We start from the raw sequence: 16,785 nt of genomic DNA on the forward strand, positions 1-16,785 counted from the left end.
CACGGTGGGTCTGTCTGCACAACCATGTGCGGTGCATCAAACACGCGTGCTCAATTTATAGGGTGCAATTTCAGTTAAGCATGAGATATTGATATGTATTATGAAAATTAAAGACACTAAAAGAGTAGCTTAAGCGTGCAGGGGGGTCTGTGATTGAAACAAATACTAGATTAAGGATGTTCTGGCCTTCTGGACCGGAACCAATAACACTCAGGACTGCCAGCCACCTAACCAGGAACCAGGATGTTCATGACTGCAGCTAAATGGGGAAGGTAAAACTGTACACAGTGTAGCCTATATGAGAAGGGTAAGCTTTGATTTAACAGTAAAATGAGGCCCCCTACTGGCTGCCAATGTGCATTGCAAGATACTGGCTCCTTCAGGAAAATGCTCTTCAAGTTAACTTTACAAAAAACTAATTTGTATCATTAATAAATGGTCAATTGAAAGTATATTAAACCCTGGTTTAAAAATGACTTTACTGTTAAGGTTATTGATTTTACTTTTAGAATTATTGCTTTAATTTACGTTTTATTTTCTATAATTTTGTGTAATATATTCATTTGAAAAGGTATACATTGAATCATAGCTGATACACAATACAAATCACCGACATTTTGAATCCATAATACATATTAAACGTGATTTGTAAAATATCTATAAATTGTTTCACTGTAAAAGGAAATAATAGTTGGTTTCAAATATATTATAAACCATTACAAAAGATAATAATGTTAAAATAAGTAGCAACTATGTTTGAATTAACTTTTGATTTACTACTTATTAATGATGGAGACCATAAAGTGTTACCACCCTTTCTATTAATCAATTCCCCCCAAAAAACAAACCAAAGCTTTAGACACGAGCAATCATTTTATTTGAAAAAAAGTGAATTGCTATATACAGTACGTAAAAAAACACGAGATCATTCCTGAAACATTTCTTTTCTTTTTGCTTTTCACGTTAATCTCACGCAGTCCTGTCAAAAAAAAACACAGGAGAATCCACACACTTTCAGAGAGCATTCCTGTGTACAGCATTCAGCAGAGGACAAAAAAAACGTGTATATCATCAGTTTTTCCTCTTCAGTGATATCAGATACCAAACCTAAACCAGTTAGTATGATACCTAATAACATTGATATCAAACATTGGTCTGATACACACAATACATGTGTTTTTGTATATGTGTTTTCCTGTTATATCGTTTTACAATTCATGATTCAGTGTGTTTTGCTGACGTAAGACCGCCCCCTGTTGGACAACAGTGGAAACTGGCAAATGGCTCCCACCTCATACTGTATGTACAAATTCAGACTAGAAAGTGGGAAAATCAAACAACCATTAAAGAATCTCTGATATGCAGCTCTGGGGCAGGTTATTTTAAGAATGATATCCCAGTCATTGATATCAGATATGACTTTAGTTCATATTACGATTATCGGTTTGGCTAAGTTCAGGAAGAAGAAGGATATGCATTTTTAAAGAGGGTGATGTTGGGGGAAAACAGTGAATATTTTTCTGTGTCTCCGCAGGGGTCTCAGCCCTTAGTTGAAATGATTGCATAGCTCTGAGAGTCGGCTTCAGCCCTCCCAAGCCCACATGCTGTAAAAACAGCAACCAAAATGTAATTCCATAGCAATAAAATGATTAGCTCTATTGCTGAAACACAAATTCAAAACATACAATCAAAAGACATTTTCTAAAACAGGGCTATGTCATTATTTGACTCAGTTTGGAGTAAGTAAATCATTGGATTTTAAAAGTGGAAAAATAAAGCTTAAAGAAAACATTTCTCTACGTTTGGTGTCGTTCAAGATTATCCACAGACCTGAAGGATCTTCACTGTATCATCTGCATATTATCAAGCTTGACACACATTTAAATTATTAGTTTAAAGCAACATTTTGCTTGGTATAACATTTATAGCCGCATGCATCAACCACTTCAGATATTTCTGCAACTTTACAAGCTGAAGCCACATGTCCTTAAATGTTTTTATACTAAGTGAAACATTGCTTAAACAAAATTTAAAGAGTATATATCCCATTTTCTCTCGGTCTCTTGGTGTCTTTTTAAGATAAATTATGTGCACAAAACACACAATATCAAATGTAGTCAAACAGCTACAACAGAGGGAAGATGCTTTGTTCTTTTAACATTTTTAACAATTCACAAAGTCCTCATATTGCTGCATTGCTTCTGCAAATGTTTCATTTCTGATACATTTATTAATGCATGCCTGATACATTTATTAATAGGATTCAATGGGACTGCTTGATGCATATTTAATGAGGTTTTATGAACATGGCTCCTTCAGAATGAGGACTGACAGATTCACATCTGGTGAAGCAACATCCATGATGATTAGATATCCTTCGATCATAACAAATAAATAAGACAAAACTAAAAATACATAAAACATTAATGAAGTACAAAAATGAAGGAATGTAAACACACATACACTCACTCACTCACGCAGACGAAACATCTATATATGAGCCATGTAAGTTATTGTTAGCATTTCTGCTACAGTGTGTGACAGACTCTCGTTGTTTGAAACAAGAGGGAGTTTTATTGGAGCAAAGCCAAGCTCCTTTTGGCCGTCTGTTCGTATCACACAGAGAAGCTCGTCACCCATCTCCTCCATCTTCTTTTCCACTTAGCTTGTCTTCTCCGATGGCATTTGAATATTTTAGCGCTAAGTGAGGAACTCCACAGTGAGTGCAACGTGTGTTATATGTGACACCCTCTTTTCTGTTTTGCTCACTGCACATGCTCTGTTAGCTGCCTCTTCATTCGCTCTCACTCTCCTCTCAGTGTCCATGCTGGGTGTCGGGCAGGTGCTATAGCTCGCTGTGGCGCACAGCAGGCTCCAGCTTGTATGAGAGCGCAGTGAGGACCTTGTCGAACTTCTCGTAGCGCTCTGATTGGCTGCCCTCGGAGCCGCGGCTGCCCCAAAGGAGACGCATCTGAAACTCTGTCTGGAAGATATCGTGGATTTCTGCTCGCTCTTGGAATCCTGGAGAGGAGAGAAGGGAATGTTATTCTTTGTAGATCCGTTGTGATAATCATGGTTAAAAATTAAAACAAATAGTATTGTTCAATCATTAAATCATTCCTTGTGACAAAATAATCTCAAATCAAAAGGGTCCACACACGAGCCTTTACACTTTATGAATGGGTGCTTCTTCCTTATATATGACCACTTACTATCACATTACAGACTTCCCACATTCCAGATCAAGGGATAACACTTGAAGCTATTTGCCAATGAAGACTGTGGGATGAGAATGTACTACTCCCAAGGTAAATAATTTATATCCATGCTGAGATGCTCAATACAAAAAAATCTCACTTCCTAACCTTACACTTTAGCTATTTTGTTTTAACTGTATGAACTAAACATCTCAACTTTGGCACATAGGACTGTTAATGATGGGAGCAGACAGAGGTCAGGCTGATCAATAGTGAGATATAACAGGAAACAGAGATGTGAGTTGATAGCTATTGACAGAATGTTCAATAAAGCGGTAATGGCTTCAAACTGAGAACCATTGGGAAGGTATTAGGGATCAATACAGTTAACCTTGTAGCAGCACACGCACATGATCAGTGGTACTGAACAATCATCATTAACAGCATGAGTAACACTGTACCAGCTGTGAGAAAATGGCTTCTTTTCATAATTTCTTTATGGCTGATGTTGACGGAATAATTAACGAGGTTGTATTAGTGAGCTTAAACACAACAGCTTGAGAAGTTTTCCAATTTTTCTTTAGCCATATTTGCATTTCTTTGAAGCTCTATATTTACACAACAGTGCTTTAAATCAAATGCCAACATTGGAATGACAACATGGTCTCAATGGCAATGCTAACATGCTAATACTAGTAGATAAGATAAGATAAGATGAACCTTTATTAATCCCCGAGGGGAAATTCAGTTGTACAAAGCAGCAACAGGGTAAGCGTGAAAAAACAGGACAGCAAAGATTCACACAGATCAATAAAATCAAAAATAAATAAAATCAAGAAAGAAAAAAAAAAGATTAAAATAATAATAATAATAATAATAATAATAATAATAATAATAATAATAAAAGACTATGAAATAGGAGATGAGTAAAAATAAGAGTAAAATAATAGGTACAATGTCAACCATGTTCTTTATTCTAGTGTTAAACACAACAGCTGAGGATGATGTGAATGCCGTTGGCCATTAACTGAAGTATTGGCTGTATAACATTTTCTAGAAAAGGGACAAAGTTAAGTTAGAACAATTTAGATTTGTTTTTATGGGGGCTGTCCTTGCATTTATCGTTTAGGTATTATTAGTGTCTATACAAACAGTTGATTACATTTTTCAGTCTGTACATGCGGGGGACAGCTCAATCTGTTAAACAAATCAACACTGCCATACATAGAGCCAACCCCCCAAGCATGGCCAAAAACAACACAGATGCTGTTTAAGAAGATACACTTCCACTGACTTCATTTGGCCTTACCCTGCAGTTTGGTCTCACTGTTGGTTCTATAGATCCCCCCGTGATGTGCGATGGTACGAGCTGCTTCTAGGTGGTACATGACAACGTCTACCCCCACCTCTGCACTCTCCCAGGGCTCCAGCGCATCCCCTACAGCCATGCCTCTCTCCAATAAGGACAGGACAGGAATGATGTGGGGGAGGGTAGTGTTGGCCAGGGCGTTCGACTCTGTGACCAAAGAAGATTTTATCGTTTAGAGTTGTAAATAAATACATCGTTTAAATACAACATGTCAACAAATGCCAACCATGTAAACTGTGTTCTCACCTTTGCCATCGTTCATATTCTTCATGAAAGGTTTGAGTTTCTTTTCATAAAGAATAGCGCCCTCTGTGTGTCTCTGGCGTAATGTCACCCATGTCTGCTCAAGACGGGAAATCTGAAGCAATGAGAGACATAATTTCATTTTAGGAAATATATTTGATAAAAGCAGTTTTTCTGTTTATTATGGAGAATTGTATCTGTATCACTCTTACCTGCGGCAGCTCCAGGGCTCTCATCACAGCGGCAAAGCCAAACATGTTGCCCAGGTTGCTTTTCAACTCTGCTGCTAATTGGATGGTTTTGTGGAGAAGGGCCGCCCTCTCCTCTGTGCTTCCTGTGCAGCCGAGCAGGTCCACTGCCATCATGATAGACATGGTGTAAAACCTGAGGAAAGAAAAATGTGCCATTCAATAAAATGCATCCATAAAAGTGTATTACTGCTGCTGATACGAAGGAAGATGATGTGAATTTTTGGAAGCCACTTTTGAAATTTACATTTTGGCAGATGGTAGAGTGTTACAAGATTAGAAAGGAGGAGGAAAGAGAAGAGATGAAGGGGAGGAACAGAAGAAGTACAGATGATCAATAGCTGAATTAATGAAGGAGTTAATGAGTGATGCTAAAGGGGGGAAAGTGTGTTTTTACCTCTCCAGTAGGTCAAGTCTTAGCTGGTGTCCATGTGGAAGTGTCAGTAACTCCAACCCTGAGGACACTCCCATCATCCTTTGCATGTCTGAGGATACGCCTAATATTCTAGCCACCTGTCCAGGAGAAAAAAATATTAGTTTTATGGTAATATGTTATTGTGCTTACATCTATGTGTTCCTACATGCAAGCATAATGGTGATTACCTTTAGTGTCTCTGGGCATTTACTGTATTTGATTATGCAAGTCAGCATTTGTGCTTTGTATGCCTATGTAAGCATGTGAGCTTGCGTGTGAATTGTGTGTGTGTGTGTGTGTTTGTTTGCATACCATGCAGTCCTCCATGGTGATGTGTTTAGCTGCGGTCCTTGCATCAACCTCAGCCAGCAGCTCTTTGACTTTCTTCAGCACCGACATCTCCAGAGGCTTATTCTCAGCTGGCAAGAGACACGACTCGTACCTGCACCAGAGCGAATATTAAAGCCCATTAGAAAACATTAAACCCGTTTAACATGAGCACTGGCAAGGAATGCAAGAGAAGAGTGTTTACAAATTTTTCCCAATATAATGATTTGTAACTTGAAAACCAAAAGTACAACCAAAAAATAACATTAGTTATTGAAATAATAATCTCATTAAGAATATTTTTACTTTCATTTTCTCATAGACTTCTTTACAATATAATTTCATTTTGGAACAATGTAAGTCACCCCCTGCTGGCCACTGAAAAGAATGCTCTGCTTTCTCTGGACCAATGTTCAAAGCAAACCCAATACACAATAATTTGTTCACCAAGGGACACTCAATCCTAGTTTTAACATTATTGACATCCTATCCTAGTCATGCCAGCCAGTCAGTCAATGGTCACCTTAACTGACCATTTCCCCAGCAGTTACACTGACATTAATCCCTTCTGCAGCAACATTTCACAGGGGAGGCTTTCAGTTCGCTGCTGGCGACTCAGTGTACTTGAGCATTTTCCTGTGACGAGCTTCATCTGCTGTGTCCTTCCTTGGCACTGTAAGCCCAATAAGATCCAGTCTCCAGCAGTCTACCCTCAGGCAATTTCCCACAGGATTATCAAATGTTCACTCAAGTCTATTTTCCAGTCTCTGCTCACTCTTAGTTGTACTGCAGTACCTGGTTTAAATTGCCTCGCTCCACTTTTTTTGCCCTCTATAGTCAAATGTCAGCAGGTGAATTGACCTTTGAACACACCCACTTGAATGAATCCTGCCGTAATGATGAGCTCTAACTGTGCCACCCTTCAACATTCATCTTGATCAACATATCAGTGAAAGTATTTCCTATTTTTAGGCTTTTCCAACAAATATGGCTCTGGTAAAGTTATTTGAAATAAAGGAAGGTCATATGTTTGACCATATTATTGTTTAGAAGAATGTATGTTATGTGTTTCGTACCTGGATGGCCTGAACGAGGACGTTGTCTCCACCTGCGGGGCGCTGAACATCCCCTCTCCTTCCTCCCTTGCTCCGTCCCCCCTCCCTTCTTCCACTCGCAATCGCTCCACATAGCCCTTGGTCGGGGGTTTAGGGGGGCCGGCGGGGCAAGGTCTGAGGTCACAGTAGCTCCCCGCTGTGTCTGAGGAATGTGATTGGTAGCTGGGATGATGAGCAGGCGTGGAGTGTGCAGAGTGAGAGGTATGCGCGGGGTGGTCTGCAGGGTTGTCATTGGCTGAGGGGCTGAGCTGAGGGTCGCTGGAGCGCCGCATCACGGGGGAGGGGGGGATGACGGCCAGGGCGCGCCCGCCTGAGTGGGCTCTCTGCCTGGTGACTGGAGAAAGAGAAAAGTCAATCACTTATGTAGATTTTGTTTGTGAATGTAAATGAAGAGCTTTTACTTTTAATTAGTAGTCTGTGCGGCACTTACTAGCACTATATGCAGGAGACAAGGGGGTTTCCCCAACAGGTGACAGGGGGCAGCGGTACTCCTGAATCTGGTCCATGCTCATCGCACAGTTCCTCATTGCGTCTTTATGGTGGTGGATTGTTGAAGGGCTGAAAACAAAGCATTTTTTGGGATGTTAAACATCTTTGGGTATGGATTTTAAAAGCAGTCCAGGCAGTGCAGTTCAGAGTGTCACATTCATCAGTTTCAGATGACAGGAATGGTGTCATTACAGATGCAAATAATTTTAGGGTGAGAGAAGTGGAAGACATTTTAGTGGGACAATTATTCAACTTCATGACACTCATGTGTTATTAATGAATTAAACCCATGTTTGGGAATTTAAAGTAGGAGCAGACAATGTAGCAGTGTGGCTTCAAAAAAATCTGCACACTAAACTAATGTCTCGAGTTCATACATACTGGCATATATATTCAATATATGTCCTAATATATATATTTGTATTTGCCTTCTAATGCCCAATGTGTAATTTCCATTGCTTTTGTCCCTTGCTCCTTTCCATACTCCTCATGAGGTTAAAATGATAGCAACATATTTGTCTGCTCCTTCTTTGTAGGAACAAGTTTCAAACAGCCTTGTTCTGTTTCAAACTAGTGTGATCCAGTGCAGAAGTGGACAAGTGAACAAGTCATTTTGCAACTTCCCTCGAAGGGAACAACGTGATGCTCGTTAATAGGGAAGGTGCTAGTGGAGTTTGTGAAGTAGGGGATTTGCAGGACTGTGGAAGGAAAGGAAACTAGTTTTGTGATCAAACACAACGCTAGTGTCACACAAACACACAACCTGCAGATGGGCACAGGTTCCGGCTCTGGTTCTGGTGGTGCCACTGGTGTCCTTACTGGACTGGGACTGGGACTGGGACTGTCTGAGTCACTGATGTATAGATCATAAAGCAAGAATGAAATATGATGAACACTGCAAAAAAGAACTGTCAGGGTTTTGTAATTGGCTGCTGGGTTGTTGCACCTCTGCCACTAAACACACATATTTTTCTCCCGGCTCACCTGTGGGGTATCATTTTCTCCGTCGTCAGCCCATCGGTCATGGTGACGCTCCGTCTCTTAATGTACGCCCCCCTCTGGCTGGACGGGGAGTAGGCGGTGCCTTGTTTGCTCATGGCCAGTGCGAAGGTGGCCTCCAGGTAGCGCAGAGGGAGAGTCCTGCTGACCGGACAGTAGATGTGGACTCCGCTGGACTCTGAGACCGGTTTGCGCTGGCCAATATAAAACCGCACAAGCTCCTGGACCGAGTCGAAGCTGTCAGACTCTAACATATACTGCACCTGAGGATAAAGAGATGACATAAAGTTCTCTTTTGTACCAAATTCACGTACATTTCACAAAGGTAATGTTTTATTTCAACCACAGAGTTCTTTAAGGGGAACCCTAAATAGTATTTCTACCGTGTTTAAAACCAAATTACAATGTGCAGAAGTATCTAAAGACTGCTTAGTAAGACCTTTTGTGCTGTGCACTAACAGCAGCCATTTGATTTGACATAGTAAGAGAAAAGGCATAGGTGTTACTTAAAACCCTAACGATGTCTTCATTCTACCCAGTGACAGTGATGATGTGTCAGCATGCATTATACAAGGAAACTGAAATCAAATCAGCAAAATGGAATACTGCTTTGATTCATTTTGTTATTATATATTTTATATATATACACATTTTGATATTATCAAACTGTCTAATCTGAAAAAGGCCTATAATACCTCATCAGAATTGCAGGGACTGAATTGAGATTATTCGGCACAGCTCGCCAAAGTAAATGCACACCTGCAGTAAATTAGCCTGCTCAACTATTTCTGTCATTAGCGGCCAACGAGAGAAAAATAGGCCTCTTCAAAAAGAGAATAAATCTTGACTTGCCAACACAGATGTAAACAGTAATGCTATAAATGCACTACATTCAGGTATGGTGCCAATAGGTAGGGCGGTTAGGAGGAGAATATGGCCACCATGTCTATAAAGGCCAGTAATGACTGTAGTTAATACACACCTTATATCATTAATGTGAGGGAATATTTCTGTCTTTACTCCTAGATATTTAACCTTTTGCCCTTTGACGTTTATGACCAACCCTGGCTCTGTTATCTCTCATAAGGAATGTGCTAATGCAGTCATATGTTGATATTTCTCAGTCTATGACCGGTCAACTCTGGGTCACAAATGGTTTATGGATGAGAACGCTGGCTTCGAGGCCATTAAGGGTCAGACGCAAGTGATTCAGTGGGCCCAGCTGTTTAGATTATCTGCCCCAATATGCTGATTAACTCTCTGTAAACTATTTAAAAGGTCTATCGAGAGAGAGGCTGGGCAGAATTGATGTGGCAACCCACCCGTGCAGTCAGAACCTCTGGCTGCTGTGACTTGTGATGTGAAATTCTCCGGCCGGCCGATACTTGTAATAAAACACCAGTGTTTGACATCAAAGCTCCAACTCTCCTTATGTCTCTCTGAGTCCTGACTCTCCATTGCTGCAGAAGTTTCCCTTACGATTAATAACAGCTGTTTTAATGCTAGGCTCCGTGTTTTGTGCGTGCTGACTCGCAGGCAAAATATTGGCTAAGAAAACTAAATGCAGCACAGCCATCTTTAATGTTATTAGTTACATCTGTGATCTCTGCTCCCACCCAGAAAAAGGACTGAGTTACTTTAAGTGAAGTGCTCTTACGGCCTTAAATAAACTACAGAGCGCACACTGCGACAGTAGATGTATCCCCACTGTCTTTTATGCCTGCCAAACATAAAGTAAAATGCATCTGGTGCTGAAACAGCCAGTAAAAGCTTTAACACGTACCTTAGTCTCACTGGATTTGACCAGGACTTTGCTGATCTTGAAGTGCAGCACCTCATTATCCCATCGACAGGTCAGTACGTAGTCACCCACACTGGTCAGAGAGTCACGCACAAGGAAATCTCCATTACGGATAATCAGAGACGCTGCCACCTAAACAAATAATAGAGAAAAAAGTGTATTTTGTTAATAAACGAGACAAAAGGCTCCAATTTTGAAGCGCTGGAAGCTAACTTTGCTCACAGAGCTACAGCACGTTTGAGAATATATATTTTCTTTCTGAGACTTTGACTGTTTAATAATTGATGTTTGAGAATCATGATTATTTATAACAATGCCTTAGGACAGTTTGTTTCTCTGAACAAACACAACCATCTCTCTCAATAACAAAGTGTCTCTCCTATACACAGTTTGGCAATGATGGATAAAAAGCCAGCGACAATGGACGCAATGACTTTTTGAAGATGCATTCCACCGTGTTCAGCACTATCGTCAAAATGAGTTGTTTTGAATGTATTGACAGAATAGCAATGTTCCATTCATGGTTAATAGAGCAGCTTCAGGCTGTACACCTTGTTGATACGAAACACTGCAAAAGTATCTCTGGTAACTGCAAAAAGAGATCCTAAATATTGATTCAGTAAGTCATGTACAAGGAGATATACATTTCAAACTAAAGAGAGTTCCCTTTAAATAAACCTGCAAAAGAAAACTGATGATGAAGGGTGAAGAGGTGATTCTTTAAATGAATTAAATACAAGAAAAAAGGGCTGGACATATGCAATACCGCACAACACAATGTAAACAGTGCCAGCAGGAGGCAGTATATTCACAGATCAAAAGCTCAATCCAAGTGTAGCGTGTGTCTCTTCTTTTCTAATTATTTTGTGAAAGATCTTTGGAGCTTTTTTCAAATCTGACAATTGCCCCATTTACCTTGAGAGTAAATCCTGTTTTACTCTGAGGGCCGGAACAAAATATAAAAAATCAATTTGAAAAAGCCACATCGGTCTAGGCACTCATGACATATACAAAGGCCCTAATTTAAAAGTGAAAAACATAAATAATGTGTAAAGCTAGCCGCAGAGAAGGATATAGGATGTTAAGTGTGTGAAGTCTAGTCAATAAGTATTGTTTTGGTTACCACGCAGCTCAGGGTTTCCCCGGGTTTCCACTGGGGCAAACCCGGGAATAAATGAATATTTTATGTAAATAGAAAGACTCCGATGGCTGATTTGAATCTGTGTTTATGAGCGAGACAGAGAACAGAGGTTGATCAAGAGACAGAAACTGCATCTATGTACGAGTCCACATGTGCATGCAGTTCGTGAGCATGTGTGTGTGGGTGTGTGTGTGCACGTCTGCTGATGTGTGTCTTTATCCGCGTCTCAGTCACCAGCTGTGGAATTGCGTACATCAGCAACACACACTGCTGTCTGTTTGGCAGAGTTTCCCCTCCTTCTGAGCGCTAAAGCAATTTCTACTGAGCTGTGACAGATGATGGGATTCAGTAATCAGTGTCATTCTGTGTGTAAAGCATTTAAACTGTGCTTTCAAAGCCAGAGACTTTGGCCGAGTAATCGCTCAACTAATACTATTGACAGCTGACAACAACATAAACCTATAAAGAAATGCTTTTGTGTTCGTACTTTCAAATTATTTATTCTGGCCTTTTTGAAATATAACATGAAATGTGGTTGAAAAAACCCATCAGCAATTTGTGTTGTGGAAGTGCTTATCCATTATTTATTTCACTGCCACATGGGCTAGGAGACAGTGAAAGATAGCTTCATTTGAAGCTTTTTATTCATATCTTGGTCGAGATCTTGCAAACTTAAGGTTTAGAAACGAATCACTGGCTAGTGATAAATTGAGTTTGGTCATTTTTATAAGAAAATAGTAAAAATACGCTACAATATTGATCAGTTCAGGTGTTCAAATGTCTTGTTTGGTCAGATTAACACTGAAAACACCACAAAAATGTAATTAGAATGATATGAGCAAACAAAAGCATCACATTTAGATATTTGAAAACTAAGCATTATTGGAGTTTTTCCAAGATACATTTCAGATTAATTTTGAGGTGATTAAATGATTGAAACAATTAATGACATATCATTTCAACTCTAATACACATGTCTGGAGAGGATTCCCTGAATGTATGTGTGTGTTTGTGTGTGTGTACTGTATACATTTGGTTGTAGTACTTATATGGACACTTTATTTATCCTTGGGGAAATTGGGTTTGGTGACAGTTGCTCCATTTTGGAATGAAATAACTCTTGTTTTGGATGTAGTATATTGTGTACCCATCTGTTTTCAAACATACGCCCGGGACTCCCAGTGTTATCATGACTAATTTGGTGTTTTCTGCTGAGCATGTATACAGAGTCAACAGTTCGGTGTGTGTTTACCTCTCTTGGTATGTGTCCATGGTACCAGCCATGGCTCCTGATGTCTGCAGCACTCAGTTTCAGCTCCTCCTCCAGCTCCTTACGAAGTTTCTCAGGAGGAGACTCCAGGAGATACTTCTCCTTGGAGAACTGCAAGGAACAAACACAGGAGTACAACAAGACATGAATGGGACTGCGTTTACACAAGGGACTCCTCACATGTTGCCCTTACAGAGTATTCACGTATAAGATCAGTCTATATATATCACTTTATTTGTACAGGCACATCCCATAGAGATGTGGCTCTACTTTCCTTCTAATACATACATATTTCTATACCCTACAAGATTAATGATTTACACTAGAAAATAGAGTTATAAATCAAACTTCAATTCAGAACACAAACAAAGATAATATATGTAACATGAATGTATGTTTTTAGCTGCAGCAGAGCATCCTACACACACACACACACACACACACACACACACACACACACACACACACACACACACACACACACACACACACACACACACACACACACACACACACACACACACACACACACACACACACACACACACACACACACACACACACACACACACACACACACACACACACACACACACACACACACACACACACACACACACACACACACACACACACACACACCCACATCGACCCCTGACCTGATTACTGAGAGGCAGAAATCATCCTGCTCTCATTGTAAGTGTGTACAGCGGAAACCTGGTTTTAGCCTCTGATTGTGGTCACTCTGGACGGCTTAATTTAATGCCAAATACACACCCACAACTCATTTATACACATTCACACACACACACAAAATGATCAGATTTCAAAGCTTCAGGAACAACACTTTAGGCAAAATCTGGATTGTAACAATGGTGATTCTACTGAATATTAATGAAATACAAATAGGTTTTTCTACAATAACAATGCTAACAAACCTACACAAGCTTCTTGAGTATTATTGGCACCTTGATTGTTTGAATCAAACTCTGAGAGCAAACTATGCACAATAAATAACAATATTTGTTGAAAATAAGTGTCTGATCTACTCTATTTGAGTAGGCATGGAAGAAAAACAGGGAATCCCACAGTGGGACCTTGATGTATCGTGACTGCACCATATCAACGGATGATTGTGGAAAGATTGAGTTCAGATAGATGATCTTAAATGAGTCAAACAGGGGACACGCGAACACAGAGACTCTAACACAAATAACCTCAAAACGCAAGAAATCCACACGGGAATGCACAGCGAAAAAGGAAATCATCTCGACTCTGCCAATATGAGGAGAAATGAAACTGGAGACCAAAATAAACAGTAAACAGCCCTGTCGCTAAGGCTGGCCTGTCACCGCTCCTAATATTTTCCTTCAATCTCCCTCTTCCTCTTCCTCCGCTAAGACTCAATATTTTCTTCATCTTTCTCTCTGTTATTATTTTCCCTCTTGCCCACCATTCATCTTCCTCTCCCCGTTCATCATCTCTCACAATCATAAAGTTTTTAGCAAGTTGTTAGACTTTTATTGTGACACAGAGAGAGAAAGAGACATTTCATGAGAGTGACTGAGGATGGGAAACTGTGATGATCTGTTTGTTTAGAGTGGGTTTCCACCTTCCCACATGAGTGTGTGTGTGTGTGTGTGTGTGTGTGTGTGTGTGTGTGTGTGTGTGTGTGTGTGTGTGTGTGTGTGTGTGTGTGTGTGTGTGTGTGTGTGTGTGTGTGTGTGTGTGTGTGTGTGATACGAGGAGACTACAAGTGCCAAACAATCGATCTTATCGTGTCCAGGTCACTGGCAAGATGAAATGACTGACTTCCTTCTCTTCTGCCTCTCTTCTCCAATCCTCAGGGGGAGATAGAGGAATATCGCCAAGGGGGCTCACTCTCCCAGATTAGATTTGAGGTGTGTGTGTGCATGTGTGTGTGCATGTGTGAAGAAGACCAATCAAAGAGCAGAGGGGTCAAGTGTGCAGTTATTGCTTTTCCTCGTCTCCCTGGAAACCCAGGAGAGGCTTGCGACTGTACAGATGCTCAACAGTGAACTTGGTCTGTACGTGTGTGTGTGTGTGTGTGTGTGTGTGTGTGTGTATATATATATGAAGGGTTATGTGGCAAATTGAAATGTCAGCGGGGCTCTATTTATGATACGGTTCATGGAATAGGCTGACATTAGGGGGGACACATTGAAAGAGGGAGGACAAATGGATTGACAATAAAGGAGCGGTGGAGGGAAAGGAATTTGACAAGGCCACAAAAAAAACATCCCCTTTATTCTACGTGCATCATACACCAGAATACATCAAGTGCTTTCTAACATATGATGGAAACTGAAGCTAAGATTCCAACACACATAAGGAGGCTATAATCTAAATATATATATAGATATAAGAGAGCACAGAAAAGGTGAGAATAAAGGATCCTCTATGTTGACTGGTGAGAAAAGGAGAACACACAAAGGGAAAAGTACAAAGACCAGTATGATATACGTATTATAGCTTTTTACAATAACCCGGTTGTATGCAAGTCTTACACCCTACAACGTTGAGTCCTTGGTTTCCATAGTAACATTTGTTTGTTTGCCTGTGTGTTCAAAAAGGTTTCTTCCATCTTTCATACAGTCACACGGTAGCAGAAACTCTACTGAATGTGTGCTATACTAATGAATACATGAATTCTTACCTCCTATTGATCAAATCAAATAATACTGCCACAACTGCTACTAGTAATAAGTATTTGGACTTACAATACCACTACAATCAATGTCAACAGCCCGCTTTTTTCATTAGTACTAATAATAATAAAACGTTTAGCAAAAACTTAAATAATTGTATCTTTGACTTTCTAACACAACTGCTCTTACTAGGCATGGAACAATAAAAAAAAGGTTTCATGTTTCATTCACACAGTTAAACAATATATACATTTAGCTATAAACACAACTACTATTAGCCACATAACAACTACTATACTATCACTCACTACGGCATAACCACAACTTACAGTATGTGAATCTCGCAGCTGAAATGTCATATTCAATTCAATTATTACTACAGTTTGAGTCCAAGTTATTAGAAGTGCGTATAATATTGATTCTAGAGAGTATTACGTATTTTCTATTTCTTTTTCTACTGCTGCTGGCAATACTAATTATAGTATTGCTAATGCAGCTAATGCGTATACTATTTCCCATGAGCATCAGATTATTTACTTTGATGTGTATTTTATGTTGGTTTATTAGCAGCACACAAACCCATGATTATAGTTTATTTGATGTGTGTATCGAGGGTATAGGCAGCCATACAGACTAGCAGATAATGACAGATTGAAACAGAGAGACTGACGTATTAATGACCCAAGAGACAGACAGAAAGACAGAAGATGCAAATAAGAAGACAGGTCGGAGACACAAAGATGGAAGAAAACAACCCGCATTCTTAAAAACAAGACATCAGACATTCAGGAAGGCTCAGCGGCAGACAGACAGACAACACAGAGTCATCAACGCAGACAGAGAGGCGCAGGAAGACAGGTAGCCCATTAGCAGATGAGAGTTTAGGCAATTTAGCAGCTGATGCAGGACTTTGTGTCCCCTGAGGAGAAGTGATTGGTGTGTGTGTGTGTGCACATGGGTGATGTGTGTGGCCATTCATTCATGTAGGCGTGTGTGCATATGTGTCTGTTCTACATGGGTACCACTATTACATTTGAAAAAAACAACAACACCAGGTTACCAGAGATAAGAGCCGTGTTCATATACATTCATTAAAATGAGGGGGTGTACTGCAGAGTTCGAATGGATGGGGGTGAGTTGGAGAACAGGCTATAGAGGTTAGGGGTGTGTGTGCATATGAGTTATAGATAACTCTAGTAATCCATCACCTAATTTACACCAACATGCACTTTTCCGCGCTGTCTGATGAGATCACCCCACCCTCCCCGAGTGTACATTGACACTGCTATCACTCAACATCAGTAAGAGAAAAAATGGACCACCTAAAAAAGGGAAAATAAATGAAAGGGATGATAATGGGGAGGAATTTTAAATGTATGCACATATTTATACATATATTAAGCACACACGCCTTTTTCTGTGTGTTTGTTACTGCGGTGCTTGGTTTGGTTCAGCTGCCTGTTCTACGATAAATTGGTTATTTTAGGTTTATTACTTTGTCT

The 16,785-nt window shown here is 40.0% G+C and overlaps 1 protein-coding gene across 1 annotated transcript in view; it reads right to left on the reverse strand.

Annotated features, from left to right (window-relative positions):
* Positions 1–860: 860 nt before the first annotated feature.
* The window catches only part of sh2d3ca (SH2 domain containing 3Ca), a 60,477-nt gene continuing 44,552 nt past the window's right edge, over positions 861–16,785 (reverse strand). The window contains exons 5-15 of the mRNA XM_034198098.1: positions 12,597–12,725; positions 10,186–10,335; positions 8,388–8,665; positions 7,345–7,472; positions 6,876–7,248; positions 5,785–5,914; positions 5,455–5,570; positions 5,022–5,193; positions 4,813–4,924; positions 4,507–4,713; positions 861–3,021 (exon numbers count right to left, since the gene is read on the reverse strand). Coding sequence (XP_034053989.1) covers positions 2,846–3,021; positions 4,507–4,713; positions 4,813–4,924; positions 5,022–5,193; positions 5,455–5,570; positions 5,785–5,914; positions 6,876–7,248; positions 7,345–7,472; positions 8,388–8,665; positions 10,186–10,335; positions 12,597–12,725 — 1,971 coding nt within the window. The 3' untranslated portion in view covers positions 861–2,845. The remainder of the gene's footprint in view (positions 3,022–4,506; positions 4,714–4,812; positions 4,925–5,021; positions 5,194–5,454; positions 5,571–5,784; positions 5,915–6,875; positions 7,249–7,344; positions 7,473–8,387; positions 8,666–10,185; positions 10,336–12,596; positions 12,726–16,785) is intronic.

The sequence above is a fragment of the Gymnodraco acuticeps genome, unplaced genomic scaffold (assembly GCF_902827175.1).
Source record: "Gymnodraco acuticeps unplaced genomic scaffold, fGymAcu1.1, whole genome shotgun sequence".
NCBI lineage: Eukaryota > Metazoa > Chordata > Actinopteri > Perciformes > Bathydraconidae > Gymnodraco > Gymnodraco acuticeps.